Source organism: Neospora caninum, chromosome V (genome assembly GCF_000208865.1).
Source record: "Neospora caninum Liverpool complete genome, chromosome V".
Classification (NCBI taxonomy): domain Eukaryota; phylum Apicomplexa; class Conoidasida; order Eucoccidiorida; family Sarcocystidae; genus Neospora; species Neospora caninum.
Genome location: NC_018391.1, coordinates 722,031 through 749,238, shown reverse-complemented (window position 1 = coordinate 749,238; position 27,208 = coordinate 722,031). Strand labels below are relative to the sequence as shown.

Here is a 27,208-nt window from a genome sequence, read left to right as displayed (position 1 = left end):
GCTTCGGAACCGGCTACCTGGCACGACGAACCTTCTATTCTTTGACGGCGTTCCTGCCGGGGCGCCTTCGTCGTCGTATATCGCCGTCTTGCAGATATCGTCAGGACCGCTCTCAGTGTACATAGCCCAGTTTCCCTCGTTGTTGTCCGTCTTTCCTCTCCTGCTGCCTTTTGTCTTCGCACCCAACTTTTCAAGACTCTTGTCAAATCTGAACCCGTTTAAAGCAAAATACCACCCCCCCCCTCCCATTCCGTGTGCAGCAGTCTCCTGTCCACACCTAGTCTTGCCTCCACATTTCCCCGTCCGGTGGCGACTCTCGTCCCAGGCTCCAAAAAGGGAGAGAGACTTCTGCTTTAGTTTGCCAGGCCTTTTTCTCGAGTCGAGGTGCGCGGAGACGACAACGCGCACCTTCGATTCCCGTCCGGGCTGTGCGCTGAAGCCGCAGTCCAGATTTTTTGCAGGACTCTCGCGGCTGACGCAGAAGCGAACGGGACACAGTTCTGGCGGATCCACGAGTCTGCCGTCTGCTGTGTGTCTTTGGTGTATATGTGAGCGAATTGTGTTGGTGGTTGGCGGGTACGTGTTCCCAGAGGCCTGCAAAATGGAGATCCCGTTTCACCCCATGAGAGCGCCAGTCCGGGCTACAGTCACTGCGCTTTCTTCACCCTCCCTCGTCCCCCCTTCCGCCTACTTTCACCCTGGCGGGTCTCAGGGACACCGCGGCCCTGTCCCCCCACCCTCCGGCGTTCCGGACTCAAACGCCGAGGGAACACGCCTGACTTTCCCGACGGAGAACGCCACCTACGCCCAGCTGGCAGGCTCCGCGTGCAGAGGCGCGCACGACAGGCCTCGGCAACTGAGAGGACGGAGCCGGCCTGCGTCTGCGTCTGGCGAGGGTCGGGGGACGGTCCTTCGCAGTGCGGCATTCCCGCGAGCAAACTGTAAGGAGACAGACACGAGAGCTCGCTAGAGTTAGCCTGCACGTCGTTAGGTCTCTTTTTCTTCTCTCAGTTGCCAGTACTGCTCAAGACCACGAATCCTCGTTTCGTGTGCAACTTCTCACGCTTTCGCCGTCTCTTCTGGCGTTGAAGAAGCTGGCTTTTCTGTCGCATGCCCGCAGCCTGTGGAAGGAGACTGGGGGGGGGGGGTTTCTTCGCTTCCACGGTTCCTCAGCCGACCGCATGCGCGCGAGCTCGCGCTCTATGTGTTCACTGTGTGTCTGCTCTCTTCTGCGATTCTTTTGCAGCTTACACCCCGCAGGCGCCATCTCGGACCGTCTCACAGCCGGCGACCCAGCAGGGTGCATCGCTGATCTCGAAGCCAGCCGTTTCTGGGAACCTCTCACGGCGTTGCGTCGCCTGTTCTGGAGGGAATCAAGATGGACTACCTTCTGATGCCTCGCGACGAGGCGCCGCGACGTCCGCAGTTTCCCATCGCCCTGCGTCTGTCTCTCCTGAGCGCGCTATCGCGTCGCCGGCTCCGAAAAGCGTCGCGTTTTGGGGGGCTGTGGAGGCCGGAGCTAGTGTCTGTACACTACCGGAAAGCAATGTTGTGGACGTGGGGCCTGCTGCGCCCAGTTTTCAACACGACTTCACTTGCGGCATCGAGCGAACCATGCTGCCGCATCTTGCACTGCCAAACAGCGACATTTCCGCACGCGCGTTTTCCCCAGGACGCGAGAAGACAGGCCAAGAGGAGACAGCGCCTGGACGCCCTTGGGAAGCTCAAGAAGCGGTTCGGAACCGTGGCACTGGAGCGAAGGACCATTTCGTGTCTCCTCAGAAGTGGAGGGTGCGTGACGAGCAGACAACCCGACCTCGGCAAGCATCCGTCAGGACTGCGAGTGCTCCGTGGAGTGTCTCGACAGCTGGGAGAGGCACGAGTCTCGCCTCGAGCGCTTCGGACTTCCAGACTCCGTCGCAGGTTCTGTTGCCCCCGCCGTCGTCGCCCGTCCCTTCTCCGGGCACTGCCTGTACAACACCCGAGGAGGACGCACTCCGGGCCCTTCAACGCCAACAACAGCACGATCTGTTTGAGGCTCTCCTCCACAGCCGGCAGGCGCGCCTTTCGGCTCCTGTCCCAGCCTGGACGGATGCAAGGTTTCCTCAGCCACGCGACGAGGAAATGCGTCCGCCTGGCTCGACGTTCTCTCCCGAGGCTGGCCCGAGATGGGAAGACCCTGGGCCGGCCGCCTCCGGTGCCTCGAGGGGACATGAGCTGGAGGGCGAGTTCCGGAAAACGGAAGGTACGGTGTATGCGCAGACACCTGCCATGGCATTCGACGTTGCGGCGGATCACGTCGTTTTTTATCAACGCCAGGCAGAGCTTTTCCGCGCAAAGTACGAGGACGCCGAGAGACGGTGTGCGGAAAAAGATGCGGCGTTGCATGAACGCGAACTGAAGATCCAGTTCCTCCAAGTAAGCGATTTTTCCTGCCTTTACTCGTCAGTCTTTTCGCCGCTGCCTTCTGTTTCTGTGCTGGTCTCCCTGCGAGTTCAAAATCTTCCCGTGTCGCTGTTGCCCGAGAGGCAGGATTCCCGCGGCTGGGGCGGTAAGGCCCTCTTTCTCAGCTGTCGGCTATTCAAATCACATCCGAAGATCATGCCTTAGTGCGTTGATGCCGAATCTATAGGTTTCTTTCAGATTATCTGTTCGTCTAGGCATCTGTAAAAATGTATATACAGACAGAAATAGGCTTAGTCCGAACGAAGCAAACGCTGAACTGGAAAAATTTGCGGCGTTTTCGGACCTCGGGTGTATCAATTCTCTCTGGAATGTTTCATGAGCTTTGTACCGCCCCTGTTCGGATGGAGCTTCGTGGGGAGTTCGCAAGACATTTGCGTCTCGAGTTCCTCTTCCATTGTTCACGTTTTCCATCTGCAGGCACAAGTGGCGGGGCTGACGCATCAGGTGGAAACTTTGCAACGCCCTGGCGGCGCCGAGGAGACGAGCGTCGCTGAGAAGCCGCAGCCGAGGCACGCCGGGGCAGGAGGCGAAGAAGCGGAAGGAGCGGTCGTCGTATCGAAGGTCAGAAACGAAAAGGCACCCGCTCAGAGATGCGCAAGCCTAGCTGGTCAGAAATCGCTGGCGGGGGGGGGGTTTGCATGCGTCAGGTGCGACGTTCTGTTCGTGGACAGTGAAGCACGGCTTGGGTCTGCCCCAACGGCAGAGCCTTTTGTCTGCACGAACAAGAAAAGTTCACTTCCCGTTCCGCTCGTTGACGCCGCAGAGACTGCGTAGGTGACGCCGTGCCGGGGCCTCTTAAGAAGGTAGTGAAAAGCCTTACCCTGGGCGTTGCGGGATCTTCTGTGCGTATCGCTGTAGGCCTTCCACGAGGCGCAGTTGGCGCTGGCACGCGAAGAGACGAAAAAGTAAGGGATCGAAGAAAGGACAGCGCCCCGGGTTAGGATAACGCCTGGGGCTGTCGAGCAACTGGGTGTAAAACCACTTGACTGTGTTCCATCCTTGCACTCCCCGTGGCCATCGACAAGTGCAGCTTCGATCGGTTGGGGGTTTCTGCGTATCAACCGGCCAAGGGCCCGTTTTGTGGTCTCCTTAGCGTGTTTTTTTCGCGAGCTTCGCCCCTTCAAAAGGCGTTTCTCCACGATCCGTTCAACCTCAGGACTCTCGCGAGGAGAGCTGCGTCTGCGGGGTTGTACCCTCTCGAAGGAACTGTTGCGGTTCTTTCGAAAGCGCTGTCCATTGCGCGAGTGGTGTCGGCCGCGGTTCCTGATTTTCCTGCTCTCAGACTCCGCGAGAAGATCGCGGCTCTTCAGCAAGACGTCCGCCCCGCTCGCGCCGGCCCGACGCAACAACCGTCCGCGGGTTCTCCTCCCTCTCTTCAGGTCGACCAGACTCCGCCCGCAAAGACGGGGACAGAGCAGCGAGACGGGGAAGCAAGCGAGCTGCCGGAGAGGCGTCGGGAGGACGAGCTGAGACAGGAGTTGAGCGAGCGAAGCCGAGAACTCACGGAGAAGCTCCAGGCTGCGCACGCCGCGAATGAAGCTCTGAGAGAGTAAGGAGAGCGTGGAAATCCGACGAAGGCAAAGACACCCCAAGAGCAGACAGACACTGTAGCAAAGGTGACGGGCCGCATTCGACGCTCACCGGAACCTTGCTGTGTCGTTTCGGCCGTCTCTTGGCTTCTTTTCGTCTGGGGCGACACGCGCCTGGGCCTTCAAAGCAATCCGTGAGAGAACTCGAGAAACAAGCCTGCGATCTGTGTCCTTGCCGGGCGCAAATGCGCCGGCAGCCCATCGACTTCCCGATCTTCTTGGCATTCAAGTCCCCGCCCCGCCCCCGCAGTGTCGGTCATGGCCGCTTCGGCTTTTGGCGTGTCTGGGCCACCACGTGTGCGTCTCTGTTTCCGCTGTGTCTTCACACCAGAGAGCTTCTTCAGGCGCGACAGCAGATCTCGCTGCTTCTCGCTTCGCCCGCCCCGTGTGCTGTCTCCCCGTCCCAGGCGGCCACGGGGCCGCCTGGCTACTCTCCCACACACGTTTCTTCGCGCCCGCTCGGCGCGCCCGGAGCCTCGGCGGAGCCCCCAGGAGAGCCCGCGGGGCCCGACGTGTCCCCGACTCTGCGCTTCTCCGGGCCGCACGCCGACCGGGCTCTCGGGGACTCTTCTCGACGTGCCGCCTCTCTCACAAATCTGCCGAGCGCAGAAGGCCGGAATTTGTTGGCGGAGAGCAGCCTCGGCGAGGACGATCTCCTCTTCTCAAGGGCGAGTAGTTCGACTCGCGGAGGCAGGCCGCCCCACGACTTGGCGTTGCGGCGCGAGCTCGCCGTCAGGAAGCGCCTGAATGCTCAGCGGAGACAGAGATGCGTCGAACTGGAGCAGCAAGTCCACATTCTGACGTGAGTGCGGAACCGCCGAAGCGGGAGGCGCCGTCTTTCCCACCGACTCGTCAGACGGCTCACGCTTTTATGGTTTTGGAGCCCAAGCAGCCCCCCCGTGGAGCGGAAAAACTGACCTGTCCGAGGATCCTCGAAGGAGATGCGAGAGGACCCATCCCCCAACCCCTGCAGATGTTTCCACTTTGCTGGCGATACACGCAGATCCGCAGGCGCACACGCGACACGCACATCTGCATATGTATCTTTGTGTGGTACTGTGTTTGCATGTATGGATTCGTCGACGCGGCGTGCGTGAAGTGCGCGCATAGACAACGGTCGAGATGGGCTGACAGGCCCATGAAAAACACAGAAGACAATGTGCAGCCTGGTGTGTCGCCGTGTCTCTTTGTTGGCTGCCGTTTTCTGCGTTCTTTACGGTGTTCTTTCCCGTGTTTTGCGTCTCTCCTGCCCGCGTTTTCATGTGCGTCCCTGTTCGTCTGTGGTGTGTTTTCTGCCTTTCGGTCGGTGTCGCACAGCCCCAAACGCGGGGGCGGCGCTTTCAGCCTGCAGGCTGCTGGGGCCTCGGACCCTTTTCCCCCCCGCGCCTGTTCACCTATCTCCCACTTGTCTGAGTCTCGCCTCCTCTGCTGTGAGCAGGTCGTCGCTGGACGTGGCCCGCGAGAAAGCCCGGGTGGCCGAGAGCGTGGGGCTGAGTCTCTCGCAGCAGCTGCACAGACAGACGGAGGAGGCGCGGGTTCTCCAGCATCGGAGCGAGGAGGCGGGGAAACTCCTTCGCGCAGCGCAGGCGCGACTGGAGGTGGGCGAGAGATTCATGGCCGCTCTCCGCAAGCAACGCGGAGAGTACAAAGCTCTCCACGAGCACCACACGGAGTGCCTGGAAGAGAACCGCCTTCTCCGTGCAAGCCTTGAACGCTTGGAGACTGAGCGCCTGGACCTGCTGGAGAAGACCGAGAAGGCGCGCACGGAGTTCCTCGCCCTCTTGGCGGAGAAGGGCCGCTGCGAGAAACGCGCCCAAGACGCCGTCAGTAAACTCGCGCAGCTGCAGAGGCAGCAGGAGAAGGGTACGCAGGCTCTCGAGGCGCATGTACGGGACTTGGAGGACCGCCTCGCCAAGAAAGAGGAACAGGTGAGCCGGACCACAAACGTTTCTGCGATGTCTGCCGAGAAGGCAGACGTGGCGACCGGTGCCAAACACTCGCTGCGCAGTCCAACGTGAAGAAATCGGAACAGACGGAGTAGACCCAGCTCGATAGACGCGCCTCGTCTTTGTGTGATTCCAATTCCCTGTTGCTGCGAGACTTGATCCAACGGCTGGGGGGAGCGAAGAGAGAGGCAGGCTCCGCCGTAGGTGTGCTGAGCTCGTCATTTTTCGCTCCATTTTAAAAAGAGGTTTCGATCCGCTTTGTGAGGTGGCTGCAGTTTCGGGATTCCTCGTGTGGCGGAATCGCGTCAGAACGCGTTCCCCGGAACCGAAAGGCGGTCCTGTGGCCGCGACAGATCGCACCGCCGCGAGAAGTTTCGCGCTGTGCCGATACGCTGACAGGCCGTTGTCAGACTTTCCTACCGGAGCTGGGAGTCTGGAGGTCGTGCTTCTCTTGCGAGAAGGCCTGCGGAGAGGGATTCTCCATCGTGTGCTGTGTCTCCTCTCGCTGTTCCCGTTCCCCCCGCAGGTTCGCTCTCTCCGCGGCGAGCTGGAAGCCGCCGTTGTGCGGGCCGAGGCGGCCGAGCGCGAATACAGTCGTCTGCGGAGCGGCGGGGCTCTGACCGCTTCGGCACGAGACCCCAAGGCAGGCGCGGTTCCTGCCTTCGCGAGTGACGACGCCTCGACGGTTGCCGCCAGTGAAGACCCGAGCAAAGCTGCAGTCCAGGAAGCGCAGCTGAGCCTCGTCCTGCTCCTGGCAGAGGCCGCGCAGGCGTCTCTGCGCGAGTCCGTCGCGCGCGAAAACAAGCTGAGCAGCGACGTCGCGGATCTCGAGAGACAGCTGGACAGAGCGCTCGCCACCGTGGACGCAGCAACCGAGGAGACAGAGGCGTTCTTCGCCGACCACGAAGCCGCCGGCGCGCTGTATATACAGCCCGCCTACACGGCAGGGGAGACGCTCTTCTGGACCAGTCAGCAGCTTCTCGACGTTCTGCAAAACCGCGCAAACTGGGCCGACCTTGCCAGAGGCCTGGAACAGAGAGAACTGGAACTCGAGGCCAGGCTCCTCTACGCACACCAACAGAACGACGGCCTCCACGACGAGGTGAGACAGAGAAGTGAACTCCAACGACACAGCGGCAGAAGCGACAGAAAGGGAGAATCCTAGAACACGGGGAGGCGAGAGACGGCGACGTTGTAGGATATGCATCCGAAACGAACCTTATTTTCGCAGGTTGCCAGCCTTCGCATGCACACAAAAGAGTCAGCATTCAGTGTGTCTATGGCGTTTAGTCACACACCAGAATGTGGCGAAAACAATCACTCACATTTATATATATATATATTTATAATGCATATATATATATATATATATATATATAAACAAGTTTTATGGGAGGGACGTCTATATCTCTGCTTCCCGCTTGGTGTTACGTTTGGAGCCCTTTCTATGGACGTCTCTCCACATGCGTCGGTTTTCGGATTCCGGATGGAACTGTCGCAGCGCCTCGACGCCGTAGGTTGCATGCTACACGCCGCGCAGCGACAGGCCTCGAACAGTTTCGTGCTCCGTGCGTTTCCGTTTGTTGCCTCTCGCGTTTGCGGGTCCACGCCGGATCCGGGAACGAGGAACCTATTCTGTTTCTCCGTTTCTCGCTGCGAGAAATGCATTAACCCTTCCATCCCCCCTCCCCTCCCCCACCATGGGTGTTTGTTGGGCGACTTCTCGTGCAGGCACGACGACTGGAGACGCGCCTGCAAAAGAGTGAGAGACGATCGCTCTGGTTTGCCTCGCAGTTCCTCGCTTTGATGGAGCGAGAAGCAGGCGAAGCCGAGGAGGAAGCACTTGAGAACAAAGAGCTGTTCGAAGCCGAATCTGCTGAACAGGTAAAGCTCTCCTCAACCTCGTCTCCTTAAGCGGTTGAGATCTCCTGATTTGTGTGGATATCTGTATCGCCAAGTCCTGGTGATGTGGCTGTGAAGGTCTGTGTGTGCGTTGTCCTCTTTCTAGCTTCACGACAGTAAAAATTCCCATCTCGCTGTTTTTGAAAACACGTGGAAAACGGTATCCCTCAGGTTTTCACCAGAGCCACATATTAGAACATGCACTGATGGTACGCATATATCTCCATATGTATCCATATATATATATATATATATATATATATATATATATGTGGGTGTGCGGGGGGGCGTCGTGAATTGGAACTCTACGTTTCTGTGTCGTGGGTCCGTGTGCGACCGCAAATTCTAAGGTCTTTACGTTTGTGTTTGAACGTCTTTCCGTCTGCATGTGCCTACTTTGTGGAGAGAGACGTGTGGAATGCGGGTGTTTTCTCCGTGTGCCGGCCTGATGCGGGGATGGCGCAGTCGCTGCACGGCGCCTCGTGGCGGCTGCGGAGCCTCGCGCTGGACCAGAAGATGGAAGAAAGAGCCGCGTTTCCGAAGCTTCTGGAGCGCGAGACGTCTCGCGTCTCTGCAGCCCAGGAGGACAACTGGCGCCTGGAGCGCCGCGTCGAGGAGCTGGTGGCGGAGGGCGAGGCGCTAGCAGCGGCGCATGCAGAAAGGACGGCCGAGAGAGACGCGGTGGCGAGCGAGCTCAGCGATTTGAAGGTGACCGTACGCGACTTGGTGAACCGCCTACAGACTGCAGAGGCGAACGCGCGTCTCCTAGAGCGAGAACGAGAGAGCGCGTCCCACGTGTTCCTCGCGCCAGCCGAGAGTGTCTCTGTCCCCGCGCCGAGTCGAGAAGGTGAGAGCGACGTCGCCGCGCAACTCGAAAGGCTCATCCGCGAAAGAGACGCGCTGCAAGAGATGTGTGCCGAGCTCGCTCAGCGTCTCGAAGCGATGACGAACGGCATGGAGCGACAGCACCAGGAGTGGGAGGCAGAGCGCGAGGCGCATCAGCGGAGTCTGGCGTCTAGAGGCCATTCCGCGGACCCCAGCGACGAGCGGCTAGGGAAGGAGAACCGCGAACTGCATGCGCGGTGGAAGAAGGCACTCGCGGACTGCGAGAGTCTCGCGCAGCAGAAAGCGGAACTGGAGACGAGACTGCAGGATCTCTCGGAAAACTGCGCCGCTGCAGAGGCCGCCTGCCGCGACTTAGAGACGAAGTGGAAGACGGAGCAGACTTGGCGCTTGGCTGAGAAGAGAGAGAGAAGGCGGGTTGGAAGACGCGGGGGGCGATCCCAGGACGATGCGCGTTCCTCTCGAGATGCGCCTTCTCTTGGGTCCTCTCTGTCTTCGTCGTTGTCGCTCTTCGGGGACGAAGAAAGCGATCGGCCGCCGAGGAGAGCGTCTGTGGACTCGCCAGGCGAAACGCGAGAGGCGAACCTGCGGAGAGAGCTGGAGGCGACCGCCGAGAAGAAACGCGAAGCGGAGGAGATATGCAAAGAGCTCGGGAACCAGTTGGTGGTGTTGACTGGCCTGTTGGAAGCCGCGGCGACGGAAAAGGAAGAGCTTGTGGCCGCGCTGCGTGGCGCCGACGCGGTCGCCCGCGGAGAGAGCGAGGGCCTCTCCGATGGCGAGGCGCTGGCGGAGAAGCTGAGGGCGAGGGAAGATGAAGTTGCCGAGCTCGGCCGCGCGCTACTTGTCGAGAAGGAGGCGAAGGCGCAACTCGAAGAGCAACTCGCCGAGGCCAAGGCTAGAGAGGCTCGACAACAAACCGAGGAAGCGAGGCAGAGAGAGGAGATGCGGCAAGCGGAGCGTGAAGAGGAGGCGCGGCGAGCAGAGCGTGAAGAGGAGGCGCGGCGAGCAGAGATTGAAGAGGAGGCGCGGCGAGCAGAGATTGAAGAGGAGGCGCGGCGAGCACAGATTGAAGAGAAGGCGCGTCTCGCCGCTGACCTCGCAGCGACAGAGGCGGAGCTGCTTGCGACTCGCGAGAAAGTCCGCGAGTGCGAGGCCGCTCTGGCGGCTCTGGAAGAGGACAGGAAGGCGGCGGAGACCAGCCGCGTCGAAGAGAGGGACGCGGGGCTCCGCAGAGAGATCGAGAAGGAGGAGACGCTGAAGATGAGTGAGGAGGAGGTCCAGCATTTGCGGGGGGAAGTGGCTGTGAACCGGGAGGAGATGGAGAGTTTGCGAGAGCGTTTGGACCGGCAGGCGACTACCCAGGCGGCGCACGCGCGTCTCGAGGAGGAAATCGAAGAGCTCCGGCGAGTTGTGAACTTCCAGGAAATCGAGAACAAGAAGCTGCTCGAGACTGTGCGCGAGTGGGAAGAGAAGGAGGACGAGCACCAAGCAGCCATGAAGGAATTCGAGGGCAGCTACGTCGCCCTACAGAGGGAGGCATTCGACGCGCGCGCACAGCTCCACCGGATGATTCGCGTCGTGGAGGAACACAAGGCTCGGCGTCTCCGCGTGTTACAAGAAAGGAAGAGGCGCGGAACGGGGAGCGAGGGCCAGGAAGAGCGGAACGAGACTGGCGAGGACGGAGACCAGGAAGCCCCAGTGGAGGAGACAGGAAGCGAGGCGACGCCCAGAAGAGAGGAGACAGAGGCGACGCCCAGAAGAGAGGAGACAGAGGCGACCCCCAGAGGAGTGGAGACAGAGGCGACGCCCGCGAGAGAGGCGGCGGTCTCGGCAGAAGAGCTACAGGCGGCAGAAGACTACGAGATTCTCGTCGGACGCGTCGAGGAGTTGGAGCACGCGCAGGCCGAGCTCGAGGAACAGCGGCGAACGTTGACGAAGCATCTGTATCAGACGACAGAGAAGTTGCAAGAGCAGTGCCGCACGAGCTCCGAGCTCCGGGCGCGGTGCGAGGAACTCGCCGACGCCCTCGAGATGGCGCGTACATCCCAGCCGGACGAGGAGACAGGCTGCGTTCGGGGCGCGTCCGGCGCAGCGACCGCTGGCAACGAGGACTGCGCAGAGGCCTTGCAGCAGCGCCTCGCGATTGCAGAGCAGGAGCTCGAGACGCTGCGGGCAGAGAAGGCGAGACTGCTCACGCTCCACGAGGAGGCGCTGCGGCATGAGCAGGCGTTCGAGGCGGAGCTCGCGAAGGCCCGCAAGGCAGCGGAAGACGCTGCAGAAGTCCACATTTCGGAGATCCAGGAATTCTACGAGAACCTCCAGGCGAAGATGGAGCACGAGCACGCGGAGGCAGAGAACGCCCTCATCACAGAGACGCAGAAGCTCCGGAGCGAGGTCGAGCGCCTGGAGGCGAGAACTCGCGAGGACCTCGAGAAGGCGAGAGAAGCAAAGGGCGAGCTGGAGCGGCTGCATGAAGACGCGCTGCGGAGGCGCGAGGCTGCGCACGAGGAGGCGCTCGGGAAGGCGCGTCAGGAGGCCGAGGCTGCGGCGGAGATGCGCATTTCCGAGATGCAAGATTTCTACCAGAAGCTCCAGGAACACATGACGCAGTCCCACGCGCAGGGGAAGAGCGAATTCGTGGCGAGAATCGCGTTTCTCGAGGCTGAGGTGGTGCGCTTGGAGTCGGAGCTGGCGGATCTCCGCGACCCGCTGGCGGCGAAGGAGCGCGCGGCGGAACCAGGCTCGCTGCATCTCGAAGTGAAAGAGCTCGAGACCGTGGCCGGTGAACCGGAGGCGCGAACTCCCAGAGCGGCGCGTGAGGGAGAGGAGGAAGGCTGTAGCTCCGAGGGTTTGGGCGACGCTGTCGGGGCCTTCGAGGACTTGGCGGTATCGTCGCTGGAGCAGCCGTCTGCATGCTCGCTGTCTTCCTCCTTCTCCTCGGTCCAGGAATTCCCTGCTGAGCTCCCTGGGACACCCGGCGAGGAGACGCTCGCTGCGAACCTGCGACGGGAGGTGGAACAGCTGCAGAGCCAGTGTCGGGCCTTCACTGGTCGCGTGGCGGCGCTGGAGAAGGCGGCCGAGGACAGCAGAGAGGTGCTGAGCAAGACCGAAGAAGAAAAGAGGGATGTCGAGGAGCGGCTGCGACAGACTGTGGCGCGCGTGAAAGACCAAGCTGACCGACTCGCCCGCGTCGCGCAGCAGTGCAGCGTGAAGGACCAGGAAATCCAGGAGGCGCAGCGAAGGGAGACGCAACTCTGTCGCCAGATCGAAGAGCAAGAGGAGAAGCAGAGAGAACAGAACGCCCGCCTGCTGCAACTGGTAAGAGCCGAAACGGGAACGGACAAGCGAGGACGGGAGGCTGGCGAGAATGTGCTCACTGGAGAGAGGCGGCAGACGTATATAACCTTCTATGTCGGCTTATCCTCTTCGCTCTCTCTCTCTCTCTCTATATATATATATATACATATCAACATATATATACACATCTGTATACATGGAAATATATATATATATATATATATATATGCTCACACGCTCAAATACGTATAGACATACGCACGGGTATATATATGAGTATGCCAGCATGGAAGTAGATGCCGACTTTGAGGGCAATAAGGCGCTTGTAATTCTTTGAGTTTACTTCTTTATTTCACGGGGATGTGTCTGCTTCGTGGGATTTGGGAGCCGGGTGGGTTTTTCAAGGAATTCCTATTGAGCTTGCGTACCCCTGCGGCAAGCGGTTCGGTCCTGTGTGTCTGTAGCTCGACGGGCGTGTCTCATGGGGAGAGTCTGGTCGTCTCGATTTGTCTCCCCGCCCTGTTGGTCTTCCTTTGAGTCCAGTGCGCTGTCGACTGTTCTGGCTTGGGCCTCGCGGGCTCTTCCGGTGGCGGGCTGCATGCGTTTCCCTGGTTTCCTTCGCCCACTGCGCTGTGTGTCGCAGAACGAAGAGCGGCACGAGGCACTCCTCGCGAAGAATGCAGCGGAGCAGCGACTGCTGTTGCATCGCGAACAACTCGCTGGCGAGGAGCGCCGCCGCCAGTCCGCGGAGGCGCATGCAGCGGAGCTTCTGGAGCGTTTGGAGGCCGTGCAGAGGAAGTTGCTGGACTGCGAGGACGAAAAGGTGCAATTGGCGCTTTCGGAGGCTCGCCGCCGCGAAGAACTCGAGCGCTTGTGCTCGGAACGCGAGCGAGAAAGGGAGCGAGAGCGACAGGCAGATCGCGAGAGGGAGGAGAAGCAGCAGCGGCGAGTCGAGAATCTGGAGAGGGCGAAGCAAGAGAAGGAGGAGCGCGTTGGAGAACTGCTGCAGCGCCTCGAGGATCAAGAGGAGCAGAAGAAGACTGTGGAGCGGCAGCAGGCGCATCTGCGGCGGGAGCTCGCCGAGCAGAAGGCGAAGCTGGACGCCCGCGAGAAGGAGCTCCAGGAGCAGAAAGCAGGACACGAGGCGGCGAGGAAGGAGTACGCGGCTTCCCTGGAGAGGCAGGAGGCGCGCCATCAGCAGTTCCTGCATGCGCGCTTGGAGGAGGAGCGCATGCGAGCGGAGGAGGACGTGAGGACGCTCCAGACCTTGCTGCAGGAGAAGCGCGAAGAGCAAAAGACAATGGAGGAAAACTTCCGGCGACAGCTCGAGAGACAAGTCCAGGCGGCGCGTGAGTTGGATGCGTCTCTGCAGGAGTGCGAGAACGAAGAAGAAGAGAGAGAAGAGAGACATCGCGCGACGGCGCGGCAGCTCCAGACGCTCGTGGAGCGCTACAACGCCGCCTTAGAGGAGCTGACGGCAGTCGTCGGGGAGCGAGACAAGCTGCGGGAGAAGCTCGCCGAGCTGCAGGGCGAAGTGGCGGAAATCCGGCGCGAGACACGAGATCTGCAGGCGGCGCATCTCGAGAAGGAAGAGCGAGAGAGGCAGCAGTGGGAGGCGGCAGAGAGTCTCCGGGGCGAGTTGGAGAAGAAAGTCGAGAGGCTGACGGAGGAGAGAGAGCGCGAGGCGAAGGAGGCAGAGGCGTGGCGCGACCGCGTTCTGGAGCGCGAGACGCGAGACCGAGACGAACTAGAGCGCATGCAGCGGGAGGTCGACGCAGCCCGAGCCCAAGAAGCGAAGGAGCGGGCGCGTGAGCGGCAAGAGTGGGAAGAGCGGTGGAGAGAGCAGCAGGAGGCTGTCGCGGAGAAAGCCAGTCAGCTGCAGAGCTGCGAGGAGCGCCTGGCGCAGGTCGAAGAGGAGGCGCGGAGGCGAGAAGAGGCGTCCCAGAGGAGGGAAGAAGAGCGGGAGAAAGAGCGCGAGAAGCGGGTCCGGGAGTACGAAGGCGAGCTCCACGAACTGCATCTCAGACTCCACCAGAGACGAATCCAAGAAGAGGAGCGGCTCCACGACATTCGAGAGAAGCAACGGGAAATGGAACACGAACTCTTCGCGATGCAACAGAAGCTCCAAGTGGAACAAAGACACCGGGAAGAAGCCGAGGCGGCCGCAGCTGCAGCAGCGCGCGCCCGAGTTCTCTGCGAGGGCCTCCTGGCCGATGAGCGCGGCGCAGTCGAGAATGCGCGCGAAGAACAGCGCGCGCTCGCCGAGCAGGTGAAGAGGCTCGAGAAGGAGAACGAGGAGAAGACCCGCCTGCTGCGAGACCAACACCTGGAGTTTTCACAGCAACTCGCAAGCACTACGGAGCAGAGCGAAGCGAAGAAGGCCCGCGTGCGAGAGAACGAAAACGCGCTCCGCGAAGAGCTTCAGAGCATGCAGGAGCAGCTGCACCAAGAGAAGCGCGAAGTGGCGAAACTCCGAAAGGAACTTGTGGACACGACGGAGGCGCGCGCCGATGCAATCGAGCGCCAAGGGGAAGCGGAGAAGGCCAGAGACGAGGTCAGCCAGCAAGTGGCGAGACTGCATGCAGAGGTTGACGACTTGGAGCGAAGTCTCCACAGCGTCCAGGCGCAGCTCGCAGAGGCGCAAGAGCAGGTGGAAGCCGAGCGCGCGCGAGGGCAGGCTGCGGAGGCCGCCCAGGCGCGTCTGGAGAGTTGCTTGCGGGAGTTGGAGGCGAAGGCGAGGGACGAGCGAGAGCGAGGCGAGGCGGCGCAGCGAGCTCAGGAGGAGGCGCTGCAGGCGGAGCGCGAGAGGTGCGAGGAAGAGCGGGAAGCACGAGAAAGAAGTGATGAGCAGCGCCTGCGGCTGCTGGGAGACATGGAACGCTGGGCAGAGGAGAAGCAGAGAATGGAGGAGGAGGTCCAGGAACGCGAAGCGGAGCGCGAGCGACTGGAACACGAGTTGCAGGGGAGAGAAGAAGAGATCTGCAGACTGCAGGAGGAGTGTCGCAGGCGGCGCGAAGAGACAGTTGGGGAGATCGCAGCGACTCGGACGGAGCAGGAGGTTCTTCGTGGCGAGCTGAAGCGCCTACACGACCGGCTGGAGCAGGGCGCAGCGGAAGTGGCGACGCTGACGAAACAGTTGGGAGACGCCGAGAGCGAGAAGCGGCTCTTCCAATTGCAAGTCGACGAGCATCTCCAGCGGCTGGAGCAGCTCTGCGCGGAGAAGAGTCGGGCGGAGACCGAGCTGTCGCACGTGCAGATGCAGTACCAAGCCGAGAGAGAGCGCCACGCGTCTCAGCGCGAGTTCTGGGAGAAGCTGGTCAACGAAAGTCAGCAGCGACAGCAGGAGCTGCGGGCGCTCGTGGGGGCCCGCGACGCGTCGCGGCAGACAGCTGAGGCAGAGTGGCGCGGCAAGACGGACAGCCTGCAGGCGGCTCTCGCGTCTGTCGAGGAGAAGGTGCGGGAGCGCGAGGGGTTCATTGCGAGTCTGCAGCAGCAGCTGGCCGACGCGCGCGACTCGATGAATCGGAGCTGCAGCGCAGTGACGGAGTTGCAGGCGAAAGAGAGTCGGTACGAAGCGAAGATTGCGCAGCTGCAAGAAGAGAGCGGAAGCATCAAACGAGTGCTCGAGTCGGCGCTCGCGGACTGCCGCCGACAAGCGGAGGAGCACGAGCAAATGCTCAGAGAGACTCTCGGCGAGACGCAGAACCAGGCGCAGAGCCTCCAGAGGCAGCTGGAACTCTCCCGCGCCGAGCTGACGGGGCGCGAGCGCGCGTGGCAGTCGGCCGAGCAGCAAAGTCGAGAGGAGACCAGCCAGCTGAGGAGTCGATGCGGGGCTCTGGAGGCGGAGCTCCGCGCCCTCGAGACGCGCGCACAGGGTCTTGAGCAAGAGAACCGGAGTCTGCAGGCTCGGGAGGAGGCGACGCGGCAGGAGCTCGAGGGCGTTCTCCAGCGCGAAGCGGAAATGCAGCGCCGGTTCCAGCAGACCTGGGCAGAGGCGCATGTGTCGACGGAGGAGTTGCTGGTTCAGCTCCAGCGTGAAGAGCAGAAGAACCGCGTCGACCTGAGACTGGCCGAGCAACGCGTCCAGGAAATGCAGCAAGTCCGCGAGCGAGAAGTGATGGAGTGGTCCCGGGAGCGCACGCGGCTGCAGGCCGAGAGCGAGAAGCGCCAGCGCGACGCCGCGGAGTTGACCAAGCAACTCGCCGAAGCGCAGCTCGCCGCGGCGCTCGCCAAGGAAGAAGTGTGTCGGGCGCAAGACGAGCTCGCCGTTCTGAAGGTCAAAGACGAAGCTCTCCAGCGTCAGTTCCTCACCTTGGCAAGCAGCAGCGCAGGCGCTGCCCTCGGGCCGTTCCCGGGCGGCGGTCGCGAGCGAGGCGGAGACAGTGTCCAGGAGCGAATGGAGGCGTCTCTCTCTTCGGCGCGCGCGCTGACGGAGCGGCGATGTCGCGCTCTCGAGGCTGCGTTGAAGACGGCGTCGGAGTCGCGAGACCGAAACGCGCAGCACTGCGCCAGTCTGCGTCGCGAGCTCGCCGAGCTGTCCCGCGAGGTCCAGCGCGAGAAGGAAGAAGGCGAGATCAAAGCGACCGAACTGGAGAGAGCGCAGCGACGGATTGAGAAGCTGCTCGCCCTTCAGGAGGAGACCCGCGCGCAGGCGTCCGAGCTCCACAGACGGTGCCGCGAGTACCAAGCGAAGGTCGCGGAGATGCTGGAGAAGCAACGCGAGGAAGAATGCGGGGAAGCCCCTTGCGAAGCGCAGCGCGCCTCGGCTGAAGGCCCGAGCAGACGAGGAACCGGAGACCGCCAGTCGCCGCGGGACGGAGATGTCCGGCCGTCCGACGAGGGCGCGTCGCTGCACGACTCCAGAGGCTCGGCGCTCGCTCGGCAGACCGTCGTGTTCCAGAAACAAACCGAGATGCTCCAGGCGGTGATTGAAGACCTCGGCCGGAAGCTGGAGAGTCAGCAGGAGCAGCAGCGGCTCATCACGCACGGGCACCAGGTTGCGGGAGAATCCGAGCGAGAGGCGAGAGAGCGCGAAGAGAGGCTCGAGAGTCGCATCCGGCTTCTCGAGCAGCAGTGTCAAGACGGGGAGATCGAGCGCGAGGCGCTGAGGGCGGAACTCCAGCGCGCAGAGGTCGGGTGTTTGGACGCGCAGAACCAGAAAGAAGAGGCAGAGAAGGAAGTGCGGCGCCTGCAGATTCTCTCGGAGAGTCTCCAGCGCCGCCTCGACAAGATGGAGGCCGAGAGAGAGGGCGAGGCGTCGACGAAGCGGAGCGAACGGGAACAGGAGGAGCGCGAACGACAGCTTGTCGAGGCGCTGCAAGAGCGCGACATTCAGCAGCGGGTTCAGGAGAGCTACTTGGAGCGGATCCGCAGCGCAGTCGACGAGTTGAAGACGGCACTGAAGCAGACTCGAAGAGAGAAGGACTCGCATGCCCACCGCGTGCTTCTCCTGCGGCAGCAGATCGAGGAGGCGACTGCGCTCCAGCGCGAGCGAGACAGCGCCTTTCAGCTGCTGCAGAGGGAAATGGAGGAGACGCGAGAGCGCCACGACAAGCTCGAGACGGATCTCGAGGCTGAGAAGGCAAAGAGGCAAAAGGTGGAGCTTCAGAAAGAGGACGTCGAGGCGACCTTCGTCCTGGACCGAGCTGCGCTGGAGGAGGAGTGCCGAGCTCTCCAGAGTTCCCTGGAAACGTTGCGCGGACGCCTCCAGGTGCACGAGGAGACCAAGCGGCTGCTGGAGGCCGAGGCGAAGCGGTGGGCCACGCAGTGTCAAGAGACGCAGGCGGCCCTGGGCGAGGAGAGAGAGAAGGGAGAGCAGCAGGAGAAGGCGCGGGGCGAGGAGCGGCTGAAGCTCCTCGGGCAGCTGGAGGACGAGCGCGAAGCCCGCTCGCGGCTCGAGCAGCGCGTCGCGGTCCTCGAGCAAGAGCGGCAGCGGGAGCAGGAGGAGCGCGAGAAGGATAGAGAGAGACGGCGAGAAGAAGTCGATCAGGTGAAGGCGCGAATGGCCGAGAGTCGCACCGTGTGGGAAGACCGGTGCAAAGACTTGAACGAAGACCTCGTCCAAGTTCGGAGTCAGTGGAGAGAGACGCAAGTTCATCTCGAGAAGGCGCTTCGCGGTGAGGAAGAAGAAGCGCGAAGGAGGGAGCGAGCAGAGAGAGAGAGAGACGCACAAGCGCGTCGCGCCCAGACGGCGGAGGCGGCTCTCGCGTGCCTCCAGGCCGAAAGGTCACCCGGAGAGGGCGAGGGAGAAGGCGGGAGGCTCTCGTCTCGCGGAGGGGACGAGCCGGGCTCTTCAGGAGAGACGCGGAACATCCAGACTGCGTCAGGCAAGCGCGGGGCGGACGAAGCGGGAGAAGACGCGGATCTCTCACCGGACCGTCGTGCTCCCGCTCTCTCCACTCCTCGGGACACTCTTCTCCAGGAGGAACTTAGCCACCTGAGAAAGACGCTGCAAACCGTGACGGACAGCCGAGACAGTCTTCAGAGCGAGTGTCTGCATCTCCGGCAGGAGAGTCAGATGTCCAAGGGCGAGCTCGACGGCGCGCGAAACAGGTGTCTCCATTTAGAGGAGGAGATGCGAACACTGAGTCAGGAGCTCCGGGACTGTCGGCGGGCACTCCGAGAAGCCGACAGCGAGAAGGTCACGCAGATCGAGAAGCTCGAGAGGCTGCAGAGTGGACTGGAGAGGACGCGGCGCGAGCGGGAAGAGACACTCGACCGCGTCGTCGCTCTCGAGCGCGAACTGAGCCGTCTCCAAAGAGAGAAGGAAGAGAGCCTCCTCCGGCTGCAGACTGCCGAGCAGGAGAGAGAGAGTCTGGCCCTTTCCCTCGCGGCGTTGCGGGAGCGCGAGAGACACGCGCGGCGCGACCCTGGAGAAGACAGGGAGACGGAGGGGAGCGCAAGGAAGGCCTGGCAAGAAGAGAAGGCCGAGAGTCTCGTCTACCTGGAGACGCTGGAGAGGCAACTGAAGGCGACGGAGGCGTCCCTCGCACGCATCCGAGAAGACCGAGACCGCGTTCAACGGGCGCGCCTCGCGGCCGAAGCGAAACTGGCCGCAGTTCTCGAGAGCGAGAGAAACAAAGCCCGAGAGAGAGACGGCGAGCCGCAGGGCGCCTCCTCCCTGGCGTCTTCGACTCGCGAAGGAAGGCGAGTCTCCGCTGGGGCAGTGGCTGCGCTGGAGTCGGAGGTTGCCCACGCCCAGCGGATGCTCGAGCAGGCAAGAGAGAGAACGGAGGCCCTCGAAAGAGAACTCGCTGCGTCGTACAAGCAGCGCGAAACGGACGGCGAACGGGTCTCGCTTCTGCGAGCGCAGGTCGACGCGCACCGGAAAACCGTTGAAGAGGCGGAAGCGACAAGAGAGAAGCTCATGAGCCGCCTCGAAGAATGCTCGCGGCAAGAAGCCTTCGCGACGGCTGCCCTCGAGGCGGAGCGGAAACTCAACAACCGACTCAAGGAGCAGTGCCTGCAGATGGAGAAAGAGCTGGAGGAGACAGGCCGGCGGCGACTGCGGTCGGAGGCGGACGCAGCAAAGGTCGGGGCCCGCCTCAGAGAGGTGGAGAACCTCCTCCACAAGGCGCGGGAACAGTTCCAGGTGCGGAGTGCGCAGGCGGAGCGGCTGCGCGACGAATTGGATCGGCAGGAAGAAGAAGTCCTCGCCCTCAAGGCGACGCGCGACGAACACCAACAAGTCGTCGAGAGCCTCGAGGGCCAACTGCAAGCCGCGCAGGCCCAGCTGGAGGAAGAGGAAGTGCGTCGGGAGAAGGCGCGCGCACTGCGGGAGAAAGAGAGAGAGCTCCGGGAGACAGAGAGAGCGTTGCAGGAGACGGCGAGGCAACTGGAAGAGAGGAAGAACGCAGAGGCGCGAGAAAAAGTCGCGCTCGTCAGGGAGATGCACGAGGCAGAGAGAGAAAAGAGGGATCTCGTGACGGCTCTGGAGGAGCGAGACAGCCGCATGGAGCATCTGGAGGCCGAGCTGCAATCGACGCAGCGCGAACTGGCCGAGGCCAGAGAGCGAAGCAAGCGAGAGCGGGAGATGTCGACGAAGGAGGTCGTCGAGAGAACTGCGCAGAAAGACGCAGAATCGCTGCGGCTTCGACGAGACCTCGAACGCGTCGACGCGACTCTCAGAGCGGAGTTGGCCGAGCGAGAAGAACGCCTCCGCACGGCGGAGAGAGAGCGAGCGGCTCTGGAGCTGAAGAAGAAGGAGAGCGAAGAAGCACTCGCGCGTGTTCAGAGAGAAGTCGCCGATCTGAGAGAGGCTCTCGAGGACGAACACGAGAGGTTGCGCTCCGGAGCCGAAGAGAGAGAACGGGCGGCGGCGAGACACCACGAAGAGGCGCTGCGGAAGCAACGAGAAGCGGCGGAGAAGGTACAGGGAGAAAACGAGTCTCTCAAGAACGCTCTCGAGACGCAGCGGTCTCAGTTGCGGGCGCTAGAGAAGAGGAGCCGGCAGCGAGACCAAGAGAGACAAGGCGTCGACGCCAGGATCAGCTGCTTGCAGCAGGAAGTCGTGCGGCTGCAGGAGACTCACGCCGCGCAGGTGGTGAAGCTGCGAGAAGACGCCGAACGCTTGCACGGCGAGTTGGAAGAGAGCGAGAAACGGACAGCATCTGCTCAGGACTTGGCAGTCGAACTCGAGAAGCGGCTCGCGGCAGCCGACACCAGGTGCCGGGCGTCGGAGGCGCGAGTGGAAAGCTCAGAACGTGCGCTGGAGAGTCTCCGGCGCCGGGACGAGCAGGGGAGAAGCCAGCTGGCGCGTGTGCGAGCGATTCTCGAGGGACTCCTCGCCTTGCCGCTCCTTCCGCCGGGCGCCTCGTGCTCGTCTTTCGCGTCTCGAGAGCGCCAGGAAAGCGAGGAGGGCGCGTCGGCGAGTGCGGCTGGTGGAGGGGGAGACAGCGCACGAGAAGACGATCTGTTGGTGCTCGTCGAGAAGCTGCGTCAGGAGCGACGCGACGCGGTCGGTGCGCTGCGCGAGCGGGAAGAAGAGAGCAGGCGCAGGCACGCGGCCTTGGCCCAGGATCTGGAGGAAGAGCGCTGGCAAGTGAAGCAGCTGCAAGACTTGTTGAAGGAGGTCGAGGCGGCGCGCAAAGAGGCGCTCGAGCAGGAGACGTTTCAGGCGCGCGAACTAGACCGACTGCGCAGTGCGCTGGCCAAGGCGGCGGCTTCCTCAGAGGAGCGGGAGCGGGCGCAGGTTCGCCTCGAGGAGACGCTGGCGGCGGAAAGAAGGCGGCGACAGGAGCTCGGGGACGAGTTGCAGCGACAGCGGACCGCCGCGGGTGCACACCAGCGAGGCCGAGAAGAGGCGCTGCAGCTTGCGGAGGAATGGCGCGCGCGGGATCAGACGCTCCGGGAGAAGGAGGCGGAGTGTGTGGGTCTTCAGGAGAAGCTGCGGCGTCTCCGCGGAGAAGCAGCGGAGCTGCGAGAAGGGAAGCGTTCTCTGGAGCGGCGGGGCGACCGCCTCAGTGCGCAGATACGCGCTGCCGAAGAAGAGAAGGCGCTGCTGGGTCAGGCGCTCGCCGCTGCCGCGAAGGAGCGACGGGACCTTGAGAGGAGGGCGCAGGGAAGTGAGACTCGCGCAGCGGATCTCCAGGCTGAGTGTTTCGACCTGCGGAGACAGCTGGAGGAAGTGGTGGAGCAGCAGGCCGTCGCCCGCAGTCAGTCCCGCGCCGCCGACGAAGAGAGACAGCGCCTGGAGGAGACAGTCGCGGAAATTGAGGGGCGGGCAGCGCGAGCGGAGGAAGTCGTCCAGCGGCTCGAGAGCGAGTTGGAAGGACTGAGGGGCGAGCGGCAGCGCCTCCAAGAGGAGATCGGCCGAAAGGACTCAGCCGCGAGGGACCGCGAGCAGACGGTCACGGCTCATGAAGCGAGTCTGGACCGCATGCACGCTACCGATAGGGAAGGACGCGAGAAACACCGGGATCCAGGAAGCAGTGCGCAACTCGAACAGAGGCTGCAGAGGGCCGCAGAGGAAAGGGAGCGCCTCGAGCGGGCGCTGAGGGCCGAGGTTGCGGAGAGCGAGAAGAAGCATGCAGGAGAGCGCGAAAAGCTGGTCCAGGAGAATCTGGAGCTGAACGAGAGAGTTTCGTATCTCCAAAATCGGTGCGGCCACTTGGAGTCCGACCTGGCCGCGCTGCAGAGAACGGCGGAGTCTGTGCAAGCGGCTTTGGTCGAGCGGGAGAAAGCAGCACGACGCGACCAGGAGACGCCGCAGCCTGTCGATCTCTCTGAGGAGCTGGAGTCAGCGATCCGTGCACGCGAGAGACTCGAGCGGGAGGAGCGGCGGTTGAAGGCCCAGCTGGACGAAAGCCGGAAAGCGCTCGCCGTCCAAGAGCGGCGGCACCAGGACCAGGAAGAGGCGCTCGCGGCGCTGAAGAGCCGAGTCGAGGAAGTGCAGCAAACGCTGAGGAAGCGAGAAGAAGAGTTGGTAGTCGCCCTCGCCCGCTTGACGGGGAAAGAAAGCGAACTCGAGTGTGCAGAGAAAGAGATCCAGGACTTGCAGAAGGCTGCTCAAAACGTCCAGGAGCGCCTCGACCTCCTCGAAGAGACCAAGCGGCAGCTGGAAGCGAAGAACAGTTCCCTTCAGAGACAAGTCGACCGGCAACAGCGGGAGCTCTCGGGCCTCACAGAGGACATCGCGGCGACTCGCGGGAGGCCAGGGGAGGGCGAGCAGAGCGCAGGCGAGTCGCGCGAAGAGGGGAACGAGGCCCGAGAGCGCCAGCGACGCCGCGCGAGAGAGGAAGAGCTGGAAGAGGAGTTGAGGCGCCTGGAAGAGGCCTGCAAGGAGCTGCAGAGAGACAAGAGACAGCAAGAAGTGCTGCTCAAGGGGAAAACTCGCGAACTGGACGAGTTCCGCACTTCCTTCGAGAAAGAAGTGCGAGCCTTGCAAGACGACGCCGCACGCCTCCAGGCGATGCGCGAGTCGCTCGAGGGACAACGGGAGGACGCTAGGCAGACGGTGAAGCAGATGGAGGCGCGTATTCGCGAGGCGAACCGAGAGAACCTCCTGCTTCAGCGCGCTCTGGAGCGAGCCGAAGAAGAATGCAGCGCGCTGAAGATGCGCGTGGAGAGGGAGCAGAGCGCGGCCTCCGTGGACTCGGCGCGAGAGAGGCAAAGACGCGAAGGAGCTGGCGACGTCGAGGCGCGAGGCGCGCCAGGGGCGGAGCAGGAAGCGGAGAGGACACAGGCCGTCCTTCTGCAGCGGATCGAGAGTCTCGAGGCGAAGCTGCAGCAGGCGGAAATCGAGGAGGGGGGACTCAAGCGCGAGCTCCAGGGCGCGACACGGAGGGCCGAAGAGCTTCAGCATGCACTGGAACAGGGCGTGGAAAAATTCGACGAGTTGGCGACGCGCAACGAGGAACTCAAACGGAAGTGGGCGGAAGACAGACGCAGCTGGGAAGCACGGCGAAGGCGCGAGGTTGAGGAGCACCAGAAGGAGTCTGCGCAGTTGAGGTAAAAACGGACGGCGAGGGAAGGCGGAGGCACGCGAGACCGAGCGAGGGAGACGAAGAAAAGACATACAGGGGACGAAAAGAGATCAGCCGCCGGGGAGACTGTTGGTGCATGCGATGATGAAACCCACTCGGGACGAGAACAGACACGGGATGCGAAATGCAGAGAGAGAAAGAGAAGAGCAGGAGAGAGAAGAGAAAGGCGCGAAGGAGGGATGCCGAAGCAAGAAGAGAGACGAAGCAGAGCACAAAACTTAGCGCAGGGTGAACCGGCAGAAGGGATACCGTTTGAATCAGCTTTTTGTGTGCGACTCTGTGTCAGGGAGGAATGCATGGCTCTCGAGAAAGAGAACCGCGTTTTTCAACAGGAGTTGGATCGCCAGGCGGGAGACCTCAAAGCGCTCCACGAGAAAACGCTCCGGCTGGCAGACAGGAATGCTCATCTTCAAGTAAGGCGTTTGTTTCTCTCGCGCTGTATGGACGCCTCGGTCCCCGAGTTCCTTCTCTTCTCTCGCTTTCCCATCCTTTTTTTCGTCTCTTCTCTCGAAGCGGTGTGCCTCCGTCTCCCTCGTGTTTCGCAGGCCGAACTGGCGACGCAGCAGGACGCCGCGAGCGCAGTCGCGCCTCTCGAGAAGGAAATAAGTGCGTTGCAAGAAGAGCTGGAAATGCGCGAAGAAGCTGCGCGAGGCGTGGAAGCGGACCTCGAAGTGTATCGACTGAAAAACCGAGAACTTGAAACTGAGGTGGCCACGCTCTGGAAGCAGATCGCCGAAGAGCGCGGGGAGAGAGAACAACTCGAGTCCGACAATGTCATGCTGGCTAGCCACCAAAATCCCGAGCAGAAACTCAAATACACTGAAGTGCTGAAGAGACAGGTACGGCGTGCGTGGGGGCCGAGGCCGCATGCAGTTTTCTCTCCTGCCTGGTATCTGCTACTCGACTCGAGACGAAGGCCCCGCGGAGAGAGCAGAGGCGAGAATGAATCAGGCACAGCGGCAGAGACTCGACAGATCTGCACAGCAGGAGACAGCGAAGCAGGGGCTGAGGCGCAGACGGAAGAGGGCCCGCAAGCCCGAAGGGGCGAAGGGGAGGCAGAAAACGGTGTACCTCGCGTTTCGAAAGCGTCGCCGACTTGTCTCGAGAACGCGTTTCCGTCCAGTGCCACGTACCGTTCATTGCACCCCTTCCTCTGTGCGTTTCCATTCCTTCTCGGTTTTCTGTCCTGAGAAGCCACTCCTTCACTCTCTCTCTCGAGCGTTCTTTCGTTCTGCCTCTCGTCTCAGCTCGCGTCCGAGCGATCGGCGCGCCTGCGTCTTCAGAGGGACGCGAACCGCTTTCGCGTGGAGGCCTTCTCCCTCCGTCCGCTCCTGCGGCTGCTGGCGGGCGAGACAGTCGGCGAGGACCGGTGGCGAGATCCGGGAAAGGGCGAAGGAAGAGATAAAAAAAACACCCTCCAAATGTCGCGCGCCGTACCCGAAACTTCTCTCGCTTCGTCCCTCATGCTCGGGGCTAGCCAGAATTCCGCCGCGGCTGTTCTCTCGGCGTCACGAAGAATCCTCCGCTGCAGTCGACCAGGTACGACCTGAGCGATGCGAGATGAAACTGACCAGGGATGTTCGCGGGCGAACGCCGCGTTTCGGGAGTGTACAGAGAACTCTGTTTAAGGCGGAGCGCATGCTGCAGGCGTATCTGTGCGCGCCGGCCTAACCGACGCGCAGGGCGGGTGTCTCGAAGATTCCACGTGCGGATTTCGAGCTTTTCCTCTCCTGTTTAATGCCTAGAGACACATGGTGAACGGGCCCAGCGACTCGCTTTGAGCGCACGCCTCGTGTGTCTCCCGCCGTGGTTTTACCTGACGCTTCGACGTTTCCTCACGGCCTCGCACCTTCCTCGAGTGTCTCGGGATGTCCTGTCTGCCTTCAGGTTTGCGGCAGTCGCGCTCCGTCTCTGTGGGCCGGCGCGCGGCTGCTCCAGCAGCTCGGGCGCTCAGTCTCAGTGCGCGGTCGGAAAAACAGTCGGTTGCAGTGGCTGTTCGCGGGAGAGTTGGTGACGCCTTTCCAGTGTACAGACAGCTCCGCGTTCTGCACAGGAGTCTGAGTTTTGTGATGAACGAATTCATCTCCCTTCTTGCTCTTCTTCAAGACGTTCTCAAGGACGAGCATCTCCTCGAGCGTCTCCTCGGAATCCTGCCCGGTACGCCGAATTCGACAGAACGCAATGGGAGGGACCAGCGCGACGAACGAGACTGCGTTTTTCTCGGAACGATTCGGTCTCGTTTGGCGTACTGGGTCTCCTCTCTCTCCCCGGCCCTCGGCCTGTGTCTGCGTCCTCTTCGGGGTCATAGGTTTCCGCTTTTGCTCTCTGTCTCGGGGCTTTCTTTGAAAGAATTCGGATCTACATTCTCGCACCCAGCATCGTGTCTCTTCCCACCGTCCGTTTCTTTCTGTTTTCTGTTTTCTCGCGCAGTTTCCTCGACGTTTGTCGTCTCTCCCCTGCCGCCTCCCCGAGGCCAGCAAGATCTCTCGCATGCCAGTCGAGCAGACGCCGAGGATCCCCCCGGTCTCTCTCTCTCTCAGCTGGACGGTAAGTTCCTCGAAGCAGGAAACAAGGAGACGGTGGAAAAGCTTCGCTAAATTTGCCTTTTCCGTGGGCGGTGGCGTCGACACCTCTTGCGCCCCCGTCCCCCGCAGCCGCGAGAAAAGTGTGTGGTCGGGTTTCTTTGCATGCTCTCCCCTTGCAGTCGCAATGCAGTGCCCGCCTGGAGAAGCCCCGGTGCTCTCGGTGCCCCATTCTGTGAAGCGTTCTTTCGCGACGCATCTTCTGCCTGCGTCGTGTTTTGCCTGCTTCCACAGAGGAGCGTCCGCCGGAGATGCTCGAGGCGCGCCGGCGGTACTTTTTCACTTTAGTCTGCGACGTGAAGCAGCAACTCCGAGGGAAACTTCTGACCCACCCCGGCCAGTCTCCCGCCGCCCTAACTGCGTTGCCTGCCTTGCCCTCGCCGTCCTCTCTTCCTCCCCGAGAGCGTCGCCGGGGAGCAGCGGAGGAAGCGCCAAGAAACGACGTGTCGCTCGCCTCCCCGCTCCAGCGACATCGCGCTGATCCTGCCGTGCAGGGAGGCTCTCGCCGCCGCGAACAGTTTGAATTTCCCCTCGCGACTCTCGAAGAAGGCGAGGCAGACGGTCAGCCAGGCGCCGCGCTTCCCGCCTCGCTCTCGCTGAGTCCCTTGAGTGAGACGTCCTTCACCCTGTCTTCTCGCGAGAACACAACGCAGCGCGTCCCTCGCGAGTCCAGGGGCCGAGGCGCGTCGCTTGTCTCCGGGTCGCTCTCTCGAGCGTCGCCGAGGCGCGAAGATTCCGAGAACGAAACACGAGACGACGGAGAAAGACAAAGCGGCGGAACCGCGGGCAAGGGGAGACGTGCGTGGGACCCGCGCTCTTCGTTCTCCCTGTCGCCGTCCGCGTCGCCGGGAAACTCTCGGCACTTCTATGACTCTCTGGTGGACGAAAAGAGAGCGGAGCGGTCCGAACCCTCGCCAGGGAGACCATCCTTCCTCCACGGGATTGCTCCGCCGCCTCGCGACCTTCCCAGCAGTGCACCAGAGAGGAAGGAAGACGACAGGCGGAACCTGGACGTCTCAAAGAACAGCATCGCTGCCTCGCTCTTCTCGTCCTTTGCGTCTGTCTCCTCGTTCTTCGAGTCGCGAACCGGAGACAGCTGA

The 27,208-nt window shown here is 62.1% G+C and overlaps 1 protein-coding gene across 1 annotated transcript; it reads left to right on the top strand.

The window, feature by feature from the left end:
- Positions 1-601: 601 nt before the first annotated feature.
- Positions 602-27,208, top strand: NCLIV_012990 (hypothetical protein; the record flags this gene model as incomplete). Its single annotated transcript, XM_003881490.1, has 17 exons — positions 602-941; positions 1,247-2,418; positions 2,884-3,027; positions 3,325-3,371; positions 3,749-4,015; positions 4,387-4,857; positions 5,494-5,983; positions 6,528-7,103; positions 7,796-7,885; positions 8,369-12,064; positions 12,687-23,491; positions 23,813-23,939; positions 24,072-24,365; positions 24,774-25,065; positions 25,414-25,683; positions 25,957-26,073; positions 26,343-27,208. 17 exons carry the CDS (start codon positions 602-604, stop codon positions 27,206-27,208), a joined length of 20,064 nt encoding a protein of 6,687 aa, XP_003881539.1.